The 27,723-nt window shown below is 32.3% G+C and overlaps 1 protein-coding gene and 1 non-coding gene across 2 annotated transcripts; one reads left to right on the top strand and one right to left on the bottom strand.

Moving 5' to 3' along the window:
- Window positions 1-8,698: 8,698 nt before the first annotated feature.
- LOC133032600 (uncharacterized) lies at window positions 8,699-11,368 on the bottom strand. The gene is made up of 2 exons (XM_061106613.1): window positions 11,099-11,368; window positions 8,699-11,008 (listed from the first exon to the last, which is right to left on the bottom strand). Exon 2 carries the CDS (start codon window positions 10,827-10,829, stop codon window positions 10,266-10,268), a length of 564 nt encoding a protein of 187 aa, XP_060962596.1. The 5' UTR covers window positions 10,830-11,008; window positions 11,099-11,368; the 3' UTR covers window positions 8,699-10,265.
- Window positions 11,369-26,778: 15,410 nt separating this feature from the next.
- LOC115715370 (small nucleolar RNA R71) lies at window positions 26,779-26,885 on the top strand. The gene has a single exon (XR_004011245.2). It is a non-coding gene; the product is annotated as a small nucleolar RNA R71 (small nucleolar RNA).
- Window positions 26,886-27,723: the final 838 nt, after the last annotated feature.

Raw genomic sequence — 27,723 nt, 5'->3', positions numbered from 1 at the left:
TGGTTTTTTCTGTGAATTGCTGGTTGGAAAATGTTGTAAATACATTGTACAGGTATACTGGAAAGTTTGGTAAAGATTGGTTGGATTTTGAGGTCATGGGGGGAATTTTTCGGGTTCCCAACACAGAACCAGAATTCCGGTTCTGGGGGACCTGTAGCAACCGGTCGACCGGTTGGTGACCCAGAACAGGACTTCCGGTTGGGAACCGGTCTGCCGGTTAGGGGAGTTTTTGGAACCCTAGTGTTTTCCATTTTTGAGATCTTTAGGGTATTGCCATGTTATTTATCGATAGGGAAACTTTTAGTTTCAAGTTTAAGTACCTGGGATGTGATTTAGCGAGTCACTCATCTATGTTATAATTCATGTGAATAGGGCATCCATCTAGCACGTGAATTTCCGTTTAGGTCGGCCAGCACACTTGAATTCGGAAAGAAAGTAAGAACTGTATATAATGTCTGATATGAATATCTGAGTGTATGTATATGATATGTGTATATGCATGCTTAAAATGTTATTTGCACTACCAACACTTATACGGTTATAGTATAGAGTGTGTTGGTATAGTGAATGTTATCTGAGAGTACCGTGATACCAGCATAAGTACGGAGAGGTACTGGGAGTGCGTGGTATATCACTCAGGGGTACTCAGGGCATGAATAAACCCTACCGACACTCGTACGGTGAGGTACATAGTGTATGTGGTATAGTGGCTATACCCTAGTATAGAACGTTCGTACTCACATGTTAAGCCTTGTAAATAGGTGTATTGGCGCCTAAGTACAAGTTTGAAATTATATGATATGTTATATGCTTTACTTGCTGACTCCGTTGACTCACAGTTCTACTTCCATGTGTAGGTAAAGGAAAGGCGAAGGCTGAACAGGTGTGAACCTGAGCTAGGGTGAGATTGTACATGTCAATGCGGCGCGACCTGGAGTGTTCAGTCTCTGGACATCTGGGAGTTATATTTTGTAGTCGCTGAGCGACCTGTAAAATTATGTATTTTGGGATATTAAGTTTGAAAAGTTAGAAAATAGGATCCCGGCGCTTGTAAATATTTTAATATATTATAAAGTTTGTTAATTAATTTAAAAGTTTTAATTTTACACGTTTCTCGAGAAAATTTCTTTGATTAGCAAAGATTGCACTGTAATTGAAAAAGCACTGTAGCGTGCCTTAGCATTAGGGCGTTACAGAAAACCTCAAAACTGAGAGTTGTCACTTCCGATCCACTAATAATAGAACACCTACAAAATAAAGAGAAAAATATTAATACATAATAAATATTTAATAAAAAAAAGAAATTTCCCTTACAAAAATAAAATAAAATATGAAATTTTATATAAATAGTCACAAAATTGTCTGATGTAAATACTAGAACTTATCTATTCTAATCTCCATTGCTGAGGGTGACTACACTACATTTGATGTGTTATTATTAGACCAAACTGACCTTATAAAATTAAAACTAGCCATATAATAACTATACAAAAACTAAAACTATCCATGTAGCCTAACAAAACTAAAACTAGTCATACTGATCTTATAAAATTTAAACTAGCCATACTGGCCTTACAATACTAAAAACTAGCCACATTGGTCGTACAAAAGAAAAATAGTCACATTAGCCATACAAGAAAACTAGCCACATTGGCCTTACAAAATAAAAAACAAACCACTTACAAAACTAGACATATTAATTTTGTTTAATTCTCTCATTTGTTTAATTTTTTATTAAGTGCATAAAAATTAATTGATTAATTAATAAAAAAAATATTTAGTACTTTGAATATTCTATAATTTTCTATTTTTTTTTTATTTTTACTAAAAATTAAGATAAAAAATAAACAAAAAAATCATTAATATATATTTTTTTCCCGTATAACTCAACTAAAAAAACATATCAATCACCATATTTTTTTTTTTATTTTTCATCAATATTAATTTTAAATATATATATCTAACTAAACCTTCCAATCATTATAAATATGTTAAAGTATACTAACTCAGAATTATCAGTTTTTTATTAGTCGTTTCTTTCTCTCTCAGCCACTTTCCTTCTGAGCCGAATATGGGGCTTTAAAGGCCAACCATTAACAATGAATAAAAATCAATGCAATAATTGAGTACATTCATCTATTTGTGTAGGTTGTTTTCAACCGACCCAAACTTTTAAAGGTATTAGCATGTAAATCGCGGATCATTTTCCAGTTTGTTTTCTTTTTTGTTTAGATGTTTCAAATATTCTATATTATGTTTTTTTAATGTATTTATCAATTTATATTAGAGAGTATAATTATCTTTTTGTTATTATTAATTTTCATGTTTCAAATATTCTATATTGTGCTTTTTTAATGTATTTATCAATTTATATTAGAGAGTAAAATTATCCTTATGTTATTATATTTTTTTTACAATCTCATACGTTCTATACATGGTAATATCAATATTCAATATCTATATAACTATTTATCTATATATATAACTAAAGTTTCAAAGGGTGACATAACACTCTAAATTAGTTTCATTCTACCCTAATCATTTTCTCATTTTTTCACACTTTCTTAAGTAATATTAAATATTTAATTTAATTTGAAAAAAAAAAAATTCAGCCCAACTAAAACTACAGTACAACATCTATCTAAGAATACTCTACATAAGAATAACCTCTAATATATTATATAAAAAAAAATTAAGTCTCAATTTGAGTTACTTATAAATAAAAATAATTTTTAAATTGTAATTAGTTATACATTTTTTAAATTATGTATTAAGAAAATATACCTATATATAAAAATAATTATATATTAATAAAATTTATACATATAGTTTATAAATTTATTTACGAATAATTTATAATTTTATTCTAAATTATAATAGATACATAATTATTTGATTTACTCAAAAATAATTTTATTATCATATAATATTAAGAATAGTTTATTGTTATTGTTGTTACTTGTAATTATCCTAAATTTTGTCCACCTGACGTGGCATGTCCACGTAAGCCAAAGATAGAGTACAAGTGGAGTGCAGCCCCGCCAATAGCAGAATAGAGCCTCCATGCAAGATATAGCAAAACCGTCAAGCAGCGACTGAAGGGAGTGAAGCGAGCCCACAAGGAGCTATACCAACCTCCTTAGCCAGCCAAGAGGAGCCTATAGGCCGGCTAGGATGAGCCTATAGGCTGGCCAGGACATGTGGACATGCTGGCTTGCCAAGAAGTGACTTCCGGACCCTAAGACTCTGTTCGACCAAGGGAACCTGACCTCTTCAAGGAAATAATGTAAAAAAGTTGTCCTCAACTTGCAAAAGGCTGGCCTCCACACTCAAAGGTTGGCCTCTCTTGGTGGAGCTATAGTTGTTGGAATTTATTTTACCAGGATCTTAGATCTACTCACAAGTATGTTGTTTAACACCCTAAATATGAACTTTCTAAAACGATAAATAAACACATATAAAGTTAAGAAAACCTTACATTGGTTGCAACGGAATAATGTCTCCTTCCACTCAGATCTCTAACCCTTGTATCCTTTCTGTCGCAGAGTATTATTAAGATCAGAGCCTGAATGTCCTTCTCTTTGTGTGTGATCCTTCACAGTCTTCCAATCTATGATTGAGGTACCACTTGTTGTGTGTGGGCACTTACTCTATCACTGAGGGTCGAAATTTAGAAGAGGAAAAGAGAGAGAGGTTGGTTCGGCTATAGAGAGAGAGGGAAGGCTCAGTTTTTCTGAAAAGTAATTTTTTTAACAGAAAGCTTGTTTTAAAAAACTTGTTATTTGACTGAGCCATCACTTTCTATTTATAGGCAACTACTAGGTTTAGGTTAGGAATTATTTGTCATTAAAATAATGAAAATATTTAATGGAAAATCTCGCTTAAGTGGTCGGCGAAGGTGTGTAATGGGCCCCACTTAGTTTTTGCAGTTTTCACAATTTTTATTTCTATTTTCTCAAAAACGCCAATTTTCCAATTCTAACCTTTTAAATGCCAAAACTAATTATTCAATAACTAAAATAGATTATTAAATAATATTGTCATTTAATTTAATTATTAATTAGATATATAAAGTCTATTAATAAATAAATAAACCTAGAATCTCTTTTCTTTACAATTTCGCCGCTGCTTAGTGAAAATTCACAAATTAGACATAATCTAACTTTACAATTATAATTGATTAATCACAAATCAATTATTGAGTCTTACAAGAAGTATAGTCTCAACTAGAATGGGGACTATGGATCTATATGTTGAGCTTCCAATAAGTGAACCGAATTTACTAAGTAAATCCCTACTTATTAATTCTTCGTTGAATCCACTCTTAGAACTTAGAATTGCACTCTTAGACTTATATAGAGCATATTATATGTTCCACAATATAGATATGCTATCTCATTTAACCAGTGTTATAATCTTATTGTGATCAAAGATCCTCTATATAGATGATTTACATCGAGATGGGTTAATTTTACCGTTCTCACCCCTCAACATATTTTGCCCCTTAAAACACTTAGCTACCTGTAAATGATGTTTAGTGATCTAAGTATTATTTACTTAAACAAGAGCTCATCCATTAAGTTCTATTTAACTAAGCTCGAAGGGAATCATCACTTGACTTCTATACACCAGTAGAAGCTATAGATTCCATATTTATGTTCAGCACTCCCACTCAATCATACTATCATGTTCCCAAAATATACGTATCACCCTAACCCAAAAGTAGGCTTAACTAATAAATCAAAGAACATGAATAGTACTCTTGAGTTGAGCCTAAGCATATCAGGATTTAGATTCTTTTAATCTTAAGATCAACTACTGATATTGACTTGGAAAGATATGACGGTAAGTTTATAATATTTTAACTAAGTTCAATATCGGTCCAGTCCAATGTATACTCCATATATTCGAAACTAGTATACTTTACCAATGTCCTGGAAAGAACATAACACTTACTCCAAGTGTAAGTACACATCATCGCTGATTATCACATTAGTGTAAATCCAAAACACTGATGAAACAGGGACTTAGTCTTTTGATTCATATAATCACAATCACATTCCACTGTGTTGACGATACTGTAATTGTGAATAAACATATGATCTGGACTTAACAGATTTTGTGTGTAAATGTAATAAACATATTAAACCATTAGCATGTAAAATTCATGCAAACATAAATCACTTCAAATTTCTTATATTGATAACTAATCAAATTGTAAAAGGTTTTATTTAGGGCACAAAACCAAACAAACTCCCGCTTGCACTAACATAAAACAAACTGTGCAAATAAATCAATCTGATGTCTTGATCTTCAGATCAAGTGTAGTATATTTGAATCCACCCAAACTTCTGGAAACTAGTTCATAAATACATTTATGAAACATCCTTTACTATATGCTTTACTCATCAAGGGATACTGAAATCCTAACTGTTTTAAAGTACATCTGAATAAACAAAAGACATATCTCTCATATTTTATAAATCTTCTCTGGTAGAGCTTGAATTATTATAGAATAATTCCTCCACCCCCAGAGTAACCACCATCTCATAATCTGAATGAGTTGGGGTAGATACAAGGATAACTGATAAACAGTTCCTTAATATCTAACATATAGATCACTTTCATAAATCTTTCTTGAATATCTTCTAACATTCCTTATTTGATTACATCTCAGATAGCTCCCACTCAATAGCAGATGTCTGGTTAAATAATACTTTTAACCTCTTTATTGTTTGGAGAGTTATCTAGCTGTGACTTATTGTATTAGTCTGAAACTTTAAGTTTCTTTTAAGACTAAATCATCAACATAGCAGACTAGTATTTGAAGTGAAAAATACTTGGCAGAGATTAAGTAATCAAAATTAAGATACCATAAAATGTTATGAGGATTAAGAATTCTTAGCTCAAGTCATTCGAATAGACTGAACTAGAGTTCTTTTATCTTATTCTCATAATTCTTATAAGTTATATCTATCCACATGAATGGTTAGATTTGCTTTTCAGTAGTGTTCTTAAGTTCCTATCACAAGTGTCAACCTAATGAAGATGGGTAAAGAATTTTAAAATTCTCCCACTCAATTAAGGTAGTGTGATACATTATCAAAGAACTTTTATAGGTATCATTATTTACTACAATAGTAAAGCTAAATTGGAACATACAATCAAGATCAAGGATATATATTGATAATAGCTAATTCATTATATTACTTCCATGTTTGAAGAAAATATGTGTTACATAGGGTATTGTGGATAAATTCCACCCCTAAGTGTATAGAGATTATGATCCACCCCTAAAGGTTATAAAGATCACGATTCTCTTAAGTGTTATAGAGATTATGTGGAGTTGAATACAATCCAGAGTTCATTAGATATAAAAGATCGTTGAACTGCATAGTTTTCTTAACTTTTCTCCACCCCTATCAGATCAAAAGATCCTTTTATTAAACAAATTCTCAATAATTGTTTTAGAATTAACAATTATTAATAAACATAGAAATAATTTAAGTGTTTATTTAATATAACTCTATGAAGAGTTGTACATATTATAGAATTTGCATCAATAATAAAAAAAAAACACTTACACATACAAACATATAAATATCATGTGGTAATTGTGGTTTAAGATAAAGTAAATGAAGCTGAATCTCATATATTGCAATTTGTTTGAATAGAAAATAAAATAAAATATTATTAATAATAAATAATAATAAAAAAATGTATTGCAACAATATGAGAAAAACATGGATAAAAATCCGTAACTAAAATTTGAAATTCAAATTGTCTTTAAACTAAAAAAATTAATTTAAAAATAGATAAATGAGCTTCATCTTCATCTTGGACGATCTTCACCCTTTTGTTCAGCTTTCCGATCCAACTCATGAAGATAGCATCTGAGTTCAAGTAGCTTGGCCTATAAGAAGAAGAAACAAATAAACAAAGTTAGTCCAGAATGAATAATCCAATTGGATAATAATTCACTAAAACTCTTAAAGTTTATAGAAAGAAATACCTTGTTTCTTTGCAAGAAGTTTAGGACATTGGGGTTTCCAATGACCTTTCTCATTGCAGTAGAAATACTTTCCTTTGAGTGCATCACCAGAAGTAGCATCCTTTTCATTTTTCATGGCTTTGGCACGCTTCTTGGTGTTTCTCCACTTCTTCTTAGATTTGGGTTTAGAAGTAGAGGCAACATTTGCCTCAGGCTTGACCGTCCCATTACCATTCCCAGAATTTTGAGGTTTACTCCCTTTCTTCTTTGGGCCTCCAATCAAATTTTCATATGTCTGAAGATCATTGACTAACTCATGAAAGTCTATGTCCTTTTTATTAATGACATAATTTGATGTATAGGGCAGAAATGATGGAGTCAAACTATTCAAGATAAGGCTTACTTGAGTAGTGTGATCCATTTCAGCACCATGATCCTGGGCTTCTTGGAAATAACTTGCCATGAGGAGAACATGATCACGCACTTTTTGATGGGGTTCCATCCGTGCATTGATGTATTTCTTAGTCGCGTCAAAGCGAGACTGAAGAGATTCCCTACCGAATAGCTCAGTTAACTTCGTCATAACTTCAACAGACTTTTCAGTTTTAGAAAATTGAGTTTTAAGGGTGTCAACCATGCTGGAAAGGATGAAGTATAGAGCTTTGTCGTTAGCTTTCTGCCAACGCTCATACTTTTCTTTCACAGCTTTGGTTGCATTGTCCCCTCGCACTTCTGGAGACGACTCAATTAACACAAACAAGACACTTTCTCCTATGAGAGCAATATTAATGTTCTCATTCCATTTTGGAAAGTTAGATCCATTTAGCTTATTTTCGGTCAAGAGTGGTAACATGGAATTCATCATGATTATACAGGATACTACAAAATAATAAATAGAAATCAATAATGGTTTAACACAAAATCCAATTCAGAAATTATAAGCACATAGTATGTAGGAATAATAAGATAAAATACCAAAAAAAAATTCAATCCTAAATAATTTTCAAGGTTTTAAAAAAACTGATATCAGTGTCCCGTTTAGGCGAGAGTCAAAGCTACCATCCATTGAATAGAGTTGTCAGCTCATCTAAAATGTTAAACATTCTGGCAACCTTTTATTCGATCAAGATTGGAATCCAGCGTTGTCCCGTTTAGGCGAGAGTCAAGGCTATTCTATCTTATGAGCTTCTACCATTGTTTCATATTTTTCAAGTCAAATACAGTCGCCACCATTAGGGTGATCCATACCATATAAAATCACTACTACAAAAACCCCCTTTAGAGGCGGTTTTAAGCCCTTTCAGTGTCGGTTTTCGCAAAATTCGCTACCGACGCTGATCAGGGCGACGCTAAATGGTTTATATGAACCGACGCCATATGGACCCCTATGGAGTCGGTTCCTAGCTAGGAACTGATGCCATACCTATGGCGTCGGTTCCTAGCCAGTAACCGACGCCATAGGTGGCGTAGCAACCGACACCAAAAGGTCGCGAATTTAAGTTTTTTCATTTTTTTTAATTTAATTATATAATTTTAATTACATTTTAATTATATATTTATTAATTTATATATTATTTTATTTAATTTAAATTACAAATTTATTTTTTAAAATGTAAATTAAATATTATTTAAATTTGAGTAAAATACATAATTTCATTTCATAAAAGTAATTAAATATTACACAAACACTAATGTAAAATTAATCAAAAATATTAATAAGTTAATAAATCTAACTACAAATCTAACTACAAGTTAATCTATAAAAATTACATAATGAAGGAAAATTCTTGGGCCTTTCAACCTCAATCGTCAACGTGAATCAGCGCCATCAATTGTTCTATCCAATTTCGCTGTAGTGGTAACGATTCCGTTTTTGGATCGTATTGCTTCTTACCCTCAAACTGTTATAAAAATTAAAAATTTATATTAGTTTATATATATATGTGTATTATATATTTGTTATTATAATAAATATATACTATAATCAATAATTAACACTTACAGCTTTTTGATCTTGTATGTAACGGCTGGGGTTTGCACGTGCGACGATGTCAGTGATATATTTCAAAACATAAAAACCACATTCTTGGCTTTTAGGTTGTCTTGGACAGTTTGCTTGGTTAATTCCTAGCCACGGGCCAAGATACTCATGTGCGTTCCCTATATACATGAATGCCCTGTTTTGGAAAATTATATTAGCATTTCAATTCGTTAGTTGATTCAAATTTGTTACATAAGAAGTCATTAAATTATTACCTTCCGATCATTTGTTCTATTTCTTCAGGAATTGGGTAGCCTTTTACAGGGTTTAAATGAATAATTTTCCTTGGCGTAACCACCACTAGCGTCCAATGCATCCTAGAAAATTATATTGGAATATAAGTAAGATAGTATAAAAGTATTTGAAGTCATAATATAGAAATGAACAATTAGCACTAAAGAATTTAATAAAGTTTACCCGATATTCCAAGGAATAAAAAATATTTGGTGGTTGTTATTCATTAATGATAACCAATTAGCCAATCGTCTTGCCGCATCGTCAAACGACTGACTCTTTTCTTCATCGGTGATCCCATGCACTACGAGAAGCTCTGGGTCGTAAAACTTGAAAAATTTTCCTCAGACCGTTGATGCTCTCCCATATGTGCCTGCTAAAAAAAGTGTTAGTGTCTTATAATAATTTGACTATAATTTGATATAAGGTTAATTAGATTAAAGAAGAGTATACATCATTCCAAACAGCATTCCCTGGTTGCCGATGTAGTCACACGTAGCAACCTGCTGCAAATCCTCTCCAGATAACATGATCTGGGTACGCGGTGCAATGAATCCTCCGGGGACAGGAATTGTGATTATATCACGTTTATATTTGAGCCTCAGGAATTCATGAATCATCCATTTTAGCGAATTAGGGATCAACGACATCTTCTCTTTCGTGAACAAGTCATCTTCCCGTGCACCACCGCCTTGTGGAGAAAGCATCGGAGCTTTCCCCTTCGACGCATCACGGCTTGAGGGCGGTTGAGCGAGTGGACCCTAAACAAAACAGAAAATAATATATATATCAAATTTTATCCAAATTCTACCGAAATTTCGGCAGCATAACGGTTGTAATTGAATGCCCCCAAAAATTTTAAACATGCCTGTATAACGACAAATAACACATATATAACAGTAGTTTGTTCATCCATCCCATCGCAACACATATATTCGCAGAACCTACTTCACTACGGATGAATATTGAAGATATTCAAACTCCACTAATCATTAATAATTAATTTATAAGAGAAGTTACCTCAGTTGTTAGAATTAAGTGTTTAGGCCAAGGAAGGAACATCTGGTATACGTCCCTAACATATCTGCACTCTTCAATTGGGACTTGGATTTCAGCGTCCTCTTGCAGGATTTCCGAAACCATAATCCGGGCATGTGAATCATCGTAGTTCTGGCAGTGAACTTGGATTATACCAACATGCTCGTACAAATACCCTCGGGCCACAATGTTGTCGATGTTGTCAGAGCAGAGATGTACTTGCTGATTAAGGGCCGCATGGTCATCGAAATTGTGCAGGATACCTTGGTCGTTGAGGGAAATAAACTCCTCAGCATAAGTTTGTGGTTGTACCTCATCCTGAGGAGCGTATGGTTGTGGAATATACGCCTCACCAGCCACCTCTCCTTCTTCCTCTTGTTCGGCAGCGTTTTCCTTCTGCTTAAGGGATTGGACTTCGGCTTTTAATTTTTCAATCTCCTTCGCTTGCTGAGCCACAACATCAGACACTTCCCTTTTCTTCCTGCCGAACAGTTGAGATGCCTTGGTCAGGAACCTACAAATCATAAAATGCAAATTAACTACGATTTTATTTGTGTAACTAAATAAATAACATTTCAAGTAATAGCATACCCAGCAGCCCTGACACGTCCAGGATGCTCTGGTGTCCCGAGCGCCTGCGTCAGGATATCGTTTTGGCCCTGGACCTGAATTTGTCCCTGACTAAGCTTCTCCTCTAATTGAGCCTAATGCACGCATATATTCAAGAAATTATTATATGAATTATATACACTAACTCATGAGTAGAACTCAATTAAGGATTAATATAAACTTACTATCTTCTCTGCAATTTCCTTGTCGTAATCAGTGACAAGTTTTCGACTCTTGGTGCGAGATTTAATCCAAACACGGTTGTAGGGGGGATCTGCAACTTCGAGATCCTTTTTCTACATAACGTTATAACAATGAAATGAGTACCAATTAAATTTTATAGCACATTAAATTTTCAGCATTACTTACCACAGCTTCCCGTACGTTCACCATTCCACTCTGACCACTTCGATGTCTGGAATGAATTTTCGAGGAACGTTCACGTTGCACCTTACTAAATTCCTACAATGCCAAAAAAATACATTAGATACATGTACTTGTATTTAAGAGTTTATCTTAGTGTTAATATAATTAGCGTACCAGAAATTCAGGAGTTAGTCGACTTTCAACAAATTTGCACCAATCAGCAGCGTCGATCTCGGGGTGCTTTTCAGAGACTTGTGCCAGTTGTCCCAGATCCTTCTCTTTCAAAGCGGGCATTATGATGTCTTTTGTCATCCTATTCTTGAAGTCTTTCATTAACTTCCCAGCTAGGATGAGACAGTCATGTTTGAAGGAGTCCGGCACAATGAACCCCGTCTATTTTGAAGGAAAACAAACATGGTTAGAGTCAACATTTGAAGTAATAGAAAAACAAATCAAAATTCTAACAAATAACAGCTTACCTGTATGTCTTTCCAAACTTTATTTTTCAGAGTCGGGTTGACTTCTTTCCAGTTTTTATAGGCCAACCCTATCGTCTGCCGGCATCTGACTCCTAGAGTGGATACGAGCTTCGCATAGCTTTTCCCGCAGTATTGTCCTTTGTCATTAACCTCGAGGGCCACTCTTTTGCCCTGATCCATTAGTTTGGATATTTCATTCATCTGCGTCGGCCCTCGTGTATGTATTACGGTTGGACACTCATTTTCTGTGCCTGAATCAGATCCTGATTCCGAGTTGGCCATGTCTACACCATTAACAAACAAACTATAAAGTTAGCTATATGTATACCAAGTAGTGTATATGAAATATTAAAAGCATAAAAAAATTGTTAAGTATTCAGCAGCATTCACAACCACAATATAAAGTAAGCTATATATCAAGTTACCAATTAGACACATTTTCTTTTCTTTTTTTGTTTATGTTTGCCTGAATCACAATTGACCCATATTCCCTCATTGATATCGTTTCTAATGTATTCAGCGTCGTCTTCCTCAATGTTACGATCAATTCCCATACATGCTTAATCCTCTATCAACATCATCTGGGTCAGTTCTTGGTTTGCTAATTCCTATTGCCTCAACTCCAGCCATGTACTCTAAACAAAATTCCACAGCCTCTTCAGATATGTAGCACTCAACCATACATGCTTCTGGGCGATAGTGGTTACGCACATAACTTTTAAGTACCTTCATATTTCTTTCAAATGGATACATCCATCTCGCCCACACCGGCCCACACAGCCTTGCTTCTCTCACTAGATGAACCATTAAATGGATCATGATGTCGAAAAACGATGGCAGAAAAACTTTTTCCAGGTTGTACAATGTTTTGACTACATGTTCATGTAATGCATCTAACTTATCCAATTCTAATTCCTTCCTGCACAACCTATTAAAGAAAATGCAAACATGTGTCAAACACTCTCGAACATTTTTTGGCAAGACTGATTTAATGGAAATTGGAAGTAGATGTTGCATTAACGCATGACAATCATGTGATTTCAGACCCATTAGTTTCAATTCAGTCTCATTCACCAAGTTTTTGATGTTAGACGAGTAACCATCGGGTACTTTCATATTTGCAAGTGATTTGCAAACTGTTTGTTTCTCTGTTTTGGACAAAGTGAAACAAGCAGGAGGCAAATATAATTGTTCACCTTTCTTCTCAGGTGCCAGAGATTGTCGTATACCCATTTCAACGAGATCTAAACGACTATTTAGACTGTCCTTAGTTTTGCCGGGAATATCAAGTAAGGTACCAATAATACTCTCACACATATTTTTTTCAATATGCATGACATCCAAACAATGTCGAACTAGTAGACTTTTCCAATATGGAAGATGAAAGAAGATTGACTTTCTTTGAAAACAACCATTAGTTTTTTTATTTTTCTGCGTCTTTCCATACTTAAAATCTACAAGTTGAACTTGTTGGAGAATTTGTTCCCCAGACATGGGCAAAGTAGCCATATCACCCTCTTCAGTACCATCGAATGCTTTCTTCTTTCGTCTATCAGGATGATTTGCAGGCAAGTACCGTCTGTGACCCATATAACACATCTTGTGTCCATTTTCCAAGCGACGAGCCGATGTGTTAGTGCAACAAATCGGACAACCTTCGTAACCTTTTGTGCTTAAGCCTGATAAATTACTATAAGTAGTGAAATCACTGACAGTCCACAACAACACAGCTTTCAGATTAAAGAATTCTTTTTTAAAACCATCATAGACCTGAACATCGTTCTCATACAATTCTATTAAATCGTCAATCAATGGTTCCAAATATACATCGATATTATGTCCAGGTTGTTGCGGGCCTGATATCACTAAAGAAAGCATGTTAAATTTCCTCTTCATCACTAACTAGGGAGGAAGATTGTAAATAACTAGGAAGACAGGCCATGAACTATGACGACTACTTAGAGATCTATGTGGATTTACTCCATCCGCAGACAGACCGAGACGAATGTGTCTTGGTTCAGATTTGAATTCAAGATTTATGTAGTTTACTTTTTTCCAAGCTTGGGAATCTGCAGGATGTCTGAGTTTTCCATCTTTCACTCTCTTGCTCTCATGCCAAATCAAATTTTCAGAATGTTCTATACTACGATATAATCGTTTCAGTCGCGGAATCAAAGGCATGTACCACATCACTTTTTGGGGGATAAGTTTCCTATTCTGCTTACTCTTGTTTACTTTATGGCGGGATAAACCGCAAGTCGGGCAATAATTCATGTCTGCATATTCCTTACGATATAAAATGCAATCGTTCGGGCATGCATGAATTTTTTCATACTTCAATCCTATAGAATTTAACGTTTTTTTCACTTCATAAGTAGATTCCGGGAAGCAGTTGGCAAATGGTAAGATATCTTTAAAAGCAGCTAAAAATTGAGTAAAATATTTATCCCTCACTCCATTTTCTGCTTTTACGTTGTAAAACTTTACCATTGTTGGTAATCTTAGTTTTTTACAACCATCGAACAGGGGTTTATGAGCATCACTAAGAAAATTATCGAATTTCTCAGGATCATTAAGAAATTCCTCCTGTGCTTCGTTAAGCAAGTCAAATGGATAATCATCGAAATCATTACCCTCGATATCATCTACCCCCCGCTTTCCTAATGGATATGGATCATTAGGTAAATGTTCGCCATGGTAATACCAATTAGTATAACTTCTATTGAAATCTCGTAAATAGACATGGTCCTTAATCATTGTAATATTCCCTTTAGATACATTACAACAATCTACACACGGACAATGAATACGATCGTGATTTTTAGAATTCTTTAAGGCAAACTCTAAAAATGCATCGAACCCTACTTGAAATCGCAGTGTGTCTGTCTCCTCACGCATCCATGATTTATCCATAACAAAAATCCTCTCCAAAAAAATTCAGTATTTAGTAACTAATTATAGCTAGTTACTAATTACACAATGTAACTAACTAAGTTTCTCATAATTTATTCATATTAATTTATAAATTACTCAAATTCTCGTTTTAGATTAGTTCATATTATTAGGTTGTTTTGTTGATTAGAATGCTGGTAAAATGTTAAATATTTTTAATAAAAAAAGTTGAGGGGAAAAGTTTTTGGTAAAGCAATAAGGGTATAATATTATATTTTCCCCTTTTAATTAACTTTTGCTCTTTATTTTCTTTGAAAAATAAAAATCCACATTGAACCTCTCAAATGAAAGAAAAAAAAAATAAAAAAAGAAGGATTTTATATGTTTATTTTGTTAATGTATTTAGTAACTAATTATAGCTAGTTACTAATTACACAATGTAACTAACTAAGTTTCTCACAATTTATTCATATTAATTTATAAATTTCTCAAATTCTCGTTTTAGATTAGTTCATGTTATTAGGTTGTTTAGTTGATTAGAATGTTGGTAAAATTGAAAAGTTTACATAAATGTGTATATAATTATTTTTTATGTGACCTAACTTCTTATGACTATGTTATAGTTAACTAGTTATTTGTGTTATGTAAATATTATGAATGGTTTTAGTAAGATTTATCCTAATTCTACCGAAATTTCGGCAGCATAACGGCTGTAATTGGACGTTCCCAAAAATTTTACAAGTGCCTAAAATAACAAACAAAACAGATAAATAATACAAAATTTATCCACCCATCCGACCGCAGTACATGTATTTGCAGAACCTACTTCACTACGGATGAATATTTATGATATTCAAACTCAACTAACATGCATTGATAATTAATTATATAATAAGAAAAAGTTAGTTAAAGTATATACCTATAATTGCAAGCTCAAATACGCTACACACAAAATTATGCCAAACCTACAATATAAAGAAATACAACGAAATTGCAAAATTAATTATTTCATTACTTATAACTAGTTATAAAAAATTGTAACAAGTTACTTAGTTACTTTATTATGCATACATACATATATATAATCAATTATATCTCACACTATTATCTCAACAAAATAAAATTATATCACACACTAATTCAATTTTAAATTTTTTATTTCTAAACTAATGAAATCCATCCAATGTCATTCTATTCACAATAAATATATATTACAAAAAATATATAAAATACAATTACAAAATTTATTTCCATAAAAAAATATACACACACTATATACACACAATATATACACACATTATATACAAATATTCAATAAAATATACAAATACATATATATACTATACATTGATGTTTAAATTATTACCTAATAACCGCAATCCGACGACCACCGTAAAAAATCCCAGCACTATACACATAAAACACAATAATATTACTAATAAAATAAAAAAACTCAAATAATAATTTACAAAAACCAAAAATAAAACAATGTACATAATAAAAATGTATAGAAACAATATTTATACCTTAAACGAGGTTGAGATTCAAGGATTTCTCAAGAAAAATGGGTGGCCGGATTTCAAACCCAAACTTTACTATTTGGGTTCGAATGACACTCAAAGAGGGTAAAAAATTAAAACTTTTTAGGTGTATGTTATTAAGTATCGAAAATAGAGGATTTAAAAAAAAATGGGCTCAAATGGTTGAGAAATGGGGGAGATATGGTGGGGAGGAGGTGGGTTTGGCGAGGGTTTTGCTGAGAAATGGGCTCTCTGGTTTTGCTGGTTGCTGAGTGAAGTGGGAAGGAAGAAGACGATCGAACAACATATACCCTGATTGACCCTATGGCATCGGTTCCTTCATAGGAACCGACGACATAGGGTACACGTGTCAGCAAACCGTGTACCCTATGTCGTCGATTCCTATGAAGGAACCGACGCCATAGGGTCGTCCAGAAAAAAAAATTATATTTAATTTCCAACTGCCTCTAAATGGTATAATGCAATTTTATACCAACGGTTTTTATCAAAAAACCGCCTCTAAATGTCAATTTCGAACATGGCGGGTATTTTCACACCCTTTAGCTTCCCTTTTTATAAATGGGGTTGAAAAAACTGCCTCTAAAGGCTAACATTGTAGTAGTGAACACTTACAAAGCTACTTATCTTTCGAGATTAAACGGCGCGAACTTGCTAATGAACGTTCCTCCATTAGGGAGGATTACTCACTAAAACAAACGCTATGTAAAACCAACAATGGAGATCGAATATATTAATAATAATAAAGCTCATTCTTTAAAATGTATTTTCTTTATTATTTATAATAAAATATATTCATTAAATTTCGAATTTAGAATTAAAACTCTAAATTAGAATTTAATTTAATATTTATAAAATTATACTTAGATGGTGATTGAAATAAATTGAATTATTTTCATCTTAGTAGTAATATTTATGTATAAATATTAAGAAAATTATTTAAGTTGTATTAATTTAAATTAATTTGCAACATAAAATAAATTTTCATGAGAATATATTTATTGTATTTTGAAAAAGAAAGTATAAAAAAAAACTTTACTATTTTCGAAATAGTTAAATAATAATTACTTAGAAAAAATACTTCAAGCAAAAATATCACCTATCTAGATTTTCCTTTGACTAATTAATTCAATTTCTAGTAATATATTTTAATTCATTTATTTTAAATTAATCAATAAATGAAAAAATCATTGATTTAAGTTGGTCCAAGAATTAATTAAAATAAATAGTTAATTTACAACTTAATCTATTTTTCAAGATAAATTCAAAATCATCTTGCATTATGAAATGCAATTTTTGAAATTGATTAAAAAATAAACAAAAATATATTTTGAAAATTATTTAAATTTAAGTTGAAAATATAAATTTCAACCAAAAAATAATTTTCTATTTAATTAAGTGTCATGAAAAATAAATATTTAAGTATCATAATGAAAATCAACTTAGGTATTTATTTTTTCAATTTAATTAAATGTATTAAATTCAAGAAATAAATAATTAAGTGTAGAGAAGGCTTAATTATTAATTTCTAGTTTAATACTAGGAAAAATATACTTAAAATAAATTGTACCAAAATTAATTATTTAAATAATTAATTTCACAATGTATAATATTTTCCTATTAAATATTAGAAATAATAAGTAGTCTAGAAATAACTGTCTAGAAAATATCTTATTTGACTAAGTATCTTTTCCACAAAATTTGAAAAAATATCTAATTTAAGTTGTTATAGAAAAAATCTAGAACTTAAATATTTTCAAATTTAAATTTAACTAAATATCAAAAATTAAGCTGTAACCACTTAATTTGAAAAATATTCCATTTTAAGTTTAAAACTAACTTAAAAAATATCTTAAGAATCTTTAATAACTAATGCCTAGAATTCCTCAACTTAATTTAAAATTTAAATAAAATATTCAAATTTAAGTTAGATAAGAAAAATCAATTAAAGTAACTAATTTATAACTTAAATAGGAATATTTAATTAAATAAGCTTCAGAAAGAATCTAGTTAGTTAAAATTCTTCATTTAATTAAATACAAGAAAAATACAAATAGTTTGTCTAGAAATAATACCTAAAAACTAAGAGTGTTTTTCTTAAAATTAACTTTAAAATATTAAAATGAAAATAAATTTCATATATTTTAAAAGTTAATTATGTTGCTAATTAATTTTATTAGGTTAAACTAATTTAATTAACCTAGCACAGTTATTCAAATCAGGCAAATGGGCCTTCACATTTGGAGTAGTTCATGTGAGGGGGAGCTGGGTTCAGTATGTCGTACCCACTTCTAAGGGCCCCTAACTCTCACACAAGGCCCGAAAGAGAGGAATTTAACCTTAAAATAAATAACTGTTATTAATTGAATTGGTCCAAAAACTAAATGGACCTAAATAAAATCTATCATGGTGTGACATTTTATTTAGGAACAACCTATATGCATCTATATAATAAACTAAACATATAGGCTCACACAGGCACACATTTGGATGGATCCTATCATGTTGCTAGGTCATACACAGATGAAAGAAGATTGTAAAATTTTACCTGATACAAATTATTTACTTGACATATCGTCAATTGAACCATGGGTTAAAATGAGATCATTGGATCTGTCAACAAGTTAACCATGGCAATTTAGATCAAGCAATAATAGGTTTTATAAAACTTACAAACAAGCTAAAACACATACTCCTTCAACAAGGTTAGCTGGATAGTTGGAAGTAGGATTTATTTAATTTTAAATAATTAAATTTCGAAAAAAATAATTAAATAATAAAAAATATTTATTTTTGAATTTAATAAAATAATAAATAAAATAACATTTAAAATTAAACCTACAATTTTCAAAAATTAGGTTTCAACTAACCTAAATATCATTTCAAAAATTTGCTAACTACTTTTAAAAAATTAATGTTATTTTATAAATTAATTATTCAATAAAATTGAAAAAGATAAATAAATATCTTTTTCAGATTTTATAGTTTAATTTAAATAAATAAAATAACAAAATTTTAAAGTTAACAAAATATCTTATTTTTATTCAAAATATCATGATTATAGTTATCTTATTTTAAATTTAAATTAGGTCAAATTAAAAAAAATATCTAAATTAAAAAAAATTTAATGTCTGACCATAAATTTAAAAATAAGATAAGATATAATCAAATTTAAAAATAAGATAAAAAATCAAGCAAAAAGATAGATATTTACTTGTTTTCAAATTCAAATTACAGTAATGTCATGAATTAATTAAAAAAAATAATTAATTTATTTATGATATTTAGAATTGAAATAGGAATACTAAATGTCTAAATACAAAACTACACAAAAAATCAGAAATTAAATCCATGAAATAGCATGAAAAATCGAAGAAAAACGAAAAAACTTGCAAGCTGTACGGACAGTATGCTGAGCATACTGCCCGCGCGCGCGCAGGGAGGTGCACTGCCAAGAAACCTCGGCGCAGGGGTGAAGCTGCAGCATACCCGCACGCCGAGAGGGGGTTTTAGACACCCCTCGGCACGTTGCTCGGACAAAACCTTGTCCGAACACGCGTCTGACCGAGGATCACTCGGTTTCGCGCGCGTGGGTGGGTGCATCATCCTCATATTTTTTTTGAAACTTCAAAAAATCATAACTAATTCAAATTAAATCGAAATTGAGTTCTGTAAAAAAGTAAATTGCTTAATTTTTTCCATACTATCAAATAAAAATAATTCCAGAAACAGAATTTTAATTATTTTTTACGAAAATTCACAAACATCAATCAATCATCATATAACACACAACACAACATGAAACCATCCAAAACACAAACAATCGTTTTAAAGTCCAAATTTCTTGCAAGAAAATCAATTACCATGGCTCTGATACAAGTTGTTGGAATTTATTTTACCAAGATCTTAGATCTACTCACAAGTATGTTGTTTAACACCTTAAATATGAACTTTCTAAAACGATAAATAAACACATTTAAAGTTAAGAAAACCTTACATTGGTTGCAGCGGAATAATGTCTCCTTCCACTCAGATCTCTAACCCTTGTATCCTTTATGTCGCAGAGTATTATCAAGATCTAAGCCCGAATATCCTTCTCTTTGTGTGTGATCCTTCACAGTCTTCCAATCTATGATTGAGGTACCACTTGCTGTGTGTGGGCACTTACTCTATCACTGAGGGTCGAAATTAAGAAGAGGAAAAGAGAGAGAGGTTGGTTCGTCTATAGAGAGAGAGGGAAGGCTCAGTTTTTCTGAAAAGTAATTTTCTAACAGAAAGCTTGTTTTAAAAAACTTGTTATTTGACTGAGCCATCACTTTCTATTTATAGGCAACTACTAGGTTTTGGTTAGTAATTATTTGGCATTAAAATAATGAAAATATTAATTGGAAAATCTTGCTTGGTTTTCGCAGTTTTCACAATTTTTATTTCTATTTTCTCAAAAACGCCAATTTTCCAATTCTAACATTTTAAATGCCAAAACTAATTATTTAATAACTAAAATAGATTATTAAATAATATTGTCATTTAATTTAATTATTAATTAGGCATATAAAGTCTATTAATAAATAAATAAACCTAGAATCTCTTTTCTTTACAATTTCGCCCCTACTTAGTGAAAATTCACAAATTAGACATAGTCTAACTTTAGAATTATAATTGATTAATCACAAATCAATTATTGAGTCTTACAAGTAGTATAGTCTCAACTAGAATGGAGACCATGGATCTATATGCTGAGCTTCCAATAAGTGAACCGAATTTACTAAGTAAATCCCTACTTATTAATTCTTCGTTGAATCCACTCTTAGAACTTAGAATTGCACTCTCACACTTATATAGAGCATATTATATGTTCCACGATATAGATATGCTATCTCATTTAACCATTATTATAATCTTATTGTGATCAAAGATCCTCTATATAGATGATTTACATCGAGATGGGTTAATTTTAACGTTTCTCACCCCTCAACGTATTTTGCCGCTTAAAACACTTAGCTGCCTGTAAATGATGTTTACTGATCTAAGTATTAGTCACTTAAACAAGAGCTCATCCATTTACTTCTATTTAACTAAGATCGAAGGAAATCATCACTTGACTTCTATACACCAGTAGAAGTTATAGATTCCATACTTATGTTCAGCACTCCCACTCAATCATACTATAATGTTCCCAAAATATACGTAACACCCTGACCCAAAAGTAGGCTTAACTAATAAATCAAAGAACATGAATAGTACTCCTGAGTTGAGCCTAAGCATATCAGGATTTAGATTCTTCTAATCTTAAGATCAACTACTGATAATGACTTGGAAAGATATGACGGTAAGTTTATAATATCTTAACTAAGTTCAATATCGGTCCAGTCCGATGTATACTCCATACATTCGAAACTAGTATACTTTACCAATGTCCTTGAAAGAACATAACACTTACTCCAAGTGTAAGTACACATCATCGATGATTATCACATTAGTGTAAATCCAATACACTGATGAAACAGGGACTTAGTCTTTTGATTCATATAATCACAATCACATTCCACTCTGTTGACGATACCGTAATTGTGAATAAACATATGATCTGGACTTAACAGATTTTGTGTGTAAATGTAATAAACATATTAAACTATTAGCATGTAAAATTCATGCAAACATAAATCACTTCAAATTTCTTATATTGATAACTAATCAGATTGTAAAGGGTTTTATTTAGGGCACAAAACCCAACAATAGTGACCTGTCAGGTCCTGCAGGTCTTGTCCTACCAGACCCTACATGCCTTGTCCTGCTAGGTCCTGGCAGGACTATGGCCGGCTAAGATTGACCTGGCAGGACAATGAAATGACCAGCTAGACTTCCCTTTAGGCCTATTGATGTCGCCCAATTAGTTACACTGCGGCCGCGGTAGTAAACGGGCTATATGTCGTATCCACAGGGAGGAAAAATACACTCAAAAGGACAGTTAGTAATTTTACGAGAATAAAATATGAACCTTGAATGTGATGAGAATATTGAGAAAATGATTTTTAAAAATTAAACAAGTAATTAAAACAAGAAGTGATCAATAAATGATTATGGAAGACACAAGCTTTGTACATACAATTATATTTTCCTAATAAAGTTGATTCTTTAACCTCAACTATAATTCTACACCATTAATTATAGTTGGAAAATGTGTATGATTAAGCTTACTAGAAAAATATGTTCTCTAATTAAATTAATACTACTTCTAAAAATCCTATCATATTATATAATTTAAATCGACAAAATACCACCGACAGAATGCAGTAAAAATCATATAATATAATAAACACTCTAATAATTAATAGCCTAACTTACATAAGAAAAGCATGACTGAACTTATATAAAAGGTACTATTAAATTTAAAGCGCAATTAAGAAGAAGAGAAATTTAATATAACAAATGTGAAAATGAAGAACAAAGAGAATCAATATATTAGAAGAACAAAAATTGCATGAACTTACACTTGAGTCTTGCCAAAGAAATTAGCCTAGAAAAGGCATTGTCTTTACACCAAAATTAATAAAGTAAAATAAAGAAGAAGAAAAGAAAAAGATACAATTTTGGTATAATAACTCTAGGTAAAATCTGATTGCTTTTTCATTGTATTTAGCTCCTATTTATAGTGGACACTTGCTCTCCTTAATTCTGGTATTTTCGTAGTATGAGTAGTGGAGAAATGACTTCAAAAAGCTTATGAAATGGTGTTATGGGCGTAAGTGGAGTGGAACAAGTGGGCCTTGCATGTTGCTGAAACTGAAAGAGAGAAACAACCGCTATTAGAGGAGAGGTGTGGGCCACGTGGCAGTTTTGTTGGGAGAGTGGACTGCGTGAGATATTGTAGCCTCATTTTGATTAATATACTGTAAGCCCATTCTCTCTTATATGATGATAATAATAAGAGATGTTTGTCATGTGTCACAAATTCATAATCATCAATTCAATTCAAGCTCGGACCACGTGCTATTGATAAGAAAGAGTATGAGTCTCATGCATGGACAAAGCCCATCATTAATATATTCCCATTGTAGATTAACGAACCATAATAGCTTGATATTGGATTATTTTATTGAGATGGATGACAATCATGTTGGAGCATTTTGATGGGCTTCTCCTTCGGGATAAATGTTGACAATATAACAGGTCATTTTTCCATATTGGGCTTCTCTAATTGGGCTTCTTTCTTCATTCTTTTCAATCACTTACAACTTTATCATTTGTAATCCAAATCTAAAAAAAAAAAGAATGTAAAATCAAAATAAATTAAATATTTTCAATCAAAATAATTTTACAATTAAAGTCATGAAAATAAGTATTTAAATTGATTTTTTTATACAAAACTAAAGACTTAAGATGTACAAATTTGAGTCTTAATCACAACCCCCAACTAGCTTATTGCTAGTCTCTAGCAATTCAAGCGAAAGAATAATAATGTCAACATAATATTTTCTGGGCAAAATTTTTAAAAATTGCACAAATATTCAAGCAAAATATTAGTAACAAACCAATAAGAACTATAAAATTACCTTGAATAAATCTAGAGTTGTGAGTGTGTGCACCAAACTTAAACCTTCTTACCGCAAACCGTAACACATAAATACTTTTGAAAAATATACCAAGTAGAAGTCTCAACTCCATTAGCCTCACAGGTATTTGAAAATATTTATTTATGGCTAAGGATTTCACTCATGGAGTTAGAAATTGGAAAGTGAGCACTCGAAAAGGATAGATCAATTTAGGACAAACATTTGAATAAATATTGAAACAAAGATAGGTTATGAATTATTTGGACAAACCACCATAAGAGTACCACAAACCAGCTTTTCGGGATTTTTAAACAAAAATAGACAATCTTTTACATTTATTCTAGGAGCCAAAACAAATAAAAAAAAAATGAAATACTACAAACTTTTTTTTTTTTTCTATTTTTTTTTTCGAACAAGAGGCAACATGTTAGACAAATGGATAGAAATGTTGCTCTTGCAATTTTTTTTCTTGTTTTTTTTTTTTTTTGAACAAGAGGCAACATGTTCGATATAATGATGGAAATGTTGCTCTTGTATTCTTCTTTTTTTTTTTTTTGGCACATAAAGAAAATAATTACAAAAAGGCTCCTTAATAAGATTTGTCTATAAAAATTATCCCTTAAAGCAACATCCAATCAAACCGTAGTACCATGTCCAAAATAATTATAATCATTTCTAAGAATCAATAAAAATTCAAAAGCTATTTTCTCAAATCTCGCCACTCACAAAAACATAATCACTTAAACTTGGTAACTTTTCTAAGCAAATATGTGCTAACAACCATCTTACCACAAAGTTTGGCATGTGCAATTTGTAACTCTAGAAAAATTCTAAGTAACAAAGATAGCAAAAATTGGCTTGAAAATAACATTTCACAAGAATAAATGAGTAATTTTTTGAAAATTTTGACCATGAAAATATTAATATGACAAAAATTAAGAAACATGCTTGAATATGCTCACCACCCCCAACTAAAATAAGACAGTGTCCTTAATGTCTAAAGATATAAAAATTAAAAGAATAGGGAAAGAGAACACCTGGAGAGCAAGCAATCATGGATAGCAGCGATATTGATCCTCAAAAAAACAAAACAAAAACAAAGGAAATAAATAGTGAATAAAATATAAACATAAACAGAAATAGAAACAACCTGATCATTCTGGGTAGGCCAGAGTCACAAAGGTGATCTCCTCAGGTAAGCCTACCCTCTTACCAGAATTTGTCAATATCGCACATGGACCCGAAGAAGCGTTTCATAGATCGGGTCTGGATTCGCAAATTCTCATATTGCGACGGTGATGCTTCATCTTGGGACATCTCAACAATGGAAGAAACATTAGCTTCCTCAGGTGGATAAAGCATATTTTCAGTATCAAAGTCATGGAGGAGATCACTTAAAGAATCATAATCATCATGCAAAAGAACTTCCTCCTCAACAATTGTGTCTATCACATCAGTATGATAGCAATTTTTCTCCTCGTCTGGTGGTTGTTTCGCAACATGAAAAATGTTGACCTCCATAGTCATATTCCCGAAAGATAATTTCATGAGACCATTCCTACAGTTAATGAGAGCATTGGCTGTTGCAAGGAAAGGCCTACTGAGAATGATGGGAATTTTTGACTCAGTATTAACCTCAGACTGAGTGTCCAAAATCAAAAAGTCAGCGGGGTAATAGAATTTTCCAACTTTAATCAAGACATCTTCAACTATTCCTCGTGGCTTTTTAATTGAGCGGTCAGCCAATTGTAGCACCACAGATGTGGGCTTGATTTCTCCTAAGCCTAGTTGCAAGTAAATTGAATAAGGCATGAGATTACCACTTGCGCCTAAGTCTAGGAGAGCTTGACCAAATCCTTGTGTCCCAATTTGGCAAGCGATTGTAGGACAACCTGGATCTTTGTATTTGATCGGTATCTTTTGTTCAATCACCGCACTTACTTGTTCCGTCAAGAATGCAGTTTTCTTGACATGGTGTTTTCTTTTCATGGTGCATAAATCCTTGATGACCTTGGCATATGCTGGTACTTGTTTGATCACATGCAAGAGAGGCAGGTTGATCTTCACTTGTTTTAAATTTTCTAGGATTTCACCATGATTTTCCAGTACCTTCCTAGAAGATTTCAAAGCCTGAGGGAAGGGCATCTTCACTGGAGGGTTCTGTGGCATATTAGCATCTGGAGCAGGCATTGGTACACTAGTGGTCTTAGGTAATGGTGATACTATACTTTGACCACTTCGAGTAGTTATGGCATTAACCCCTTTTAGATTAGACTCTGAAGAAGTGGAGGTCTGTGCCATATGTTGCCCTTTGGGAGTGATTAGAGGCTGAGCGGGAAGCTTACCACGCTCTTGAATGGCTGAAGAATCATTTAACTTTGTTAATTGAATCTTTATGTCCTTCAATTCCTCTATCACCTGAGCAAAATAAGTCCTGAACTCTAGTTGAGAGTCTGCGAGAATTTTTATGGAATTCTCAAGAGAATTATTTTGTTGATCAGGTATCCATTGGCTCCCAGATGCTTGATTTTGACTTGTATCCTTCCAACTGAAATTGGGATGGTTACGCCAACCAGGATTGTATGTGTTGGAGTAGGCATTATAAGGCTTCTTGTAATCCCCTAAGGCATTACATTGTTCCTCATCTCCTCCCCTCAACATACTAAGATTAGGGCACTCTTGTGGTTGATGATCTGTCCCTCCACAAATAAAGCATGGTTCTTGCTTTTCCACTTTTGCAACCATTTGGAGTGCTTTACCTTCTTGAGTTTTGAAAGCCTCAAATTGTTTTTTCAGAGCTTCAAGTTGAGCTTTCACACTATCCTCCTCCTTCAATTGGAAGACTCCAGCTGTTCGTGGCTTGTCCGTAGGACTTGGTGCACTCCATGTGTAGGATTTTTCAGAGATTTCTTCAAGATATTCCAAAGCTTCTTCGGGATCTTTCTGAAGGAAGTCGCCATTGCACATCATTTGTACAAATTGTCTTTTGTCGGCTGTGAGACCGTCGTAGAAATAGTTGACAAGACGCCAACTTTCGTATCCATGATGTGGGCACTGGCCCATCAAATCTTTAAACCTCTCCCAGACTTGATGAAATGTTTCGTGGTCCTTTTGGGTGAAGGTAGAGATTTTCCTCTTAAGGTTGCTGGTCTTATGGGGTGGGAAAAATTTAGAGAAAAATACTTTTGTCATTTCTTCCCATGTCCCAATAGACCTTGGCCTTAAAGAATACAACCAACTTTTGGCTTTTTCCTTGAGTGAGAAAGGAAAAAACTTCAATCTCACCAAGTTTATGATGTCAACATGGTTGTTGAATGTGGCCACCACCTCTTCGAAGGCCTGAATATGCACATATGGACTCTCATTTTCCATACCATGAAAGGTTGGTAAAAGTTGAATCATGCCAGGTTTGAAATCGAAGTTGGGCATATTGATGGTATACATTATGCATGAAGGTGTGGCCGTACGCGTAGGATGTAGATAATCCTGTAGGGTTCTTGGTTGGATTTCCTGTTGTTGAGCCATCATTGGCAGTGCAGGAAGTATGGGTGATGGTGGTGAATGAGAACGAATGGAAGAAGACGATTTAGGAGAGTTTTCTAAAATTTCAATTTGTTGTTTTACAAATCTCCCTAATTTGTCTCTATTTCGTGACATTCACTTTTTTTTTTATTATTTTTTTTAATTTTTTTTTTGTGTGTATTTTCACTTGTTAAATAATGTAAATTACAACTATGTAATAATGCAAGGGTATTCACACAAGATATTCCCAGGCCGATTGGGAAGGTTGCCAAGGTACCGCTTCGTCCCACACTTTCACTAGAACTCCCCGGGGTTGCTAGAAAGTGTAGATGGTACTCTACCACAAACCTTTAAAGCCAATCTTTCTTAGACAGAACAATCTCAGTTTGTACCACTTTTACCATTACACAATTGGGTTTACACTAAAAAGTTTATGAAAATATTTTATGCACATTTTTTT

Source organism: Cannabis sativa, chromosome X (genome assembly GCF_029168945.1).
Source record: "Cannabis sativa cultivar Pink pepper isolate KNU-18-1 chromosome X, ASM2916894v1, whole genome shotgun sequence".
In the NCBI taxonomy this organism is placed as follows: Eukaryota; Viridiplantae; Streptophyta; class Magnoliopsida; order Rosales; family Cannabaceae; genus Cannabis; species Cannabis sativa.
Note: the sequence above shows the minus strand (reverse complement) of the source record. Positions and strands in the feature narration are given on the sequence as shown.

Excerpts from the sequence above, each read along its gene's own strand:
- LOC133032600 (XM_061106613.1), bottom strand. The coding sequence starts at position 10,829 with ATGATTTGTAGGTTCCTGACCAAGGCATCTCAACTGTTCGGCAGGAAG.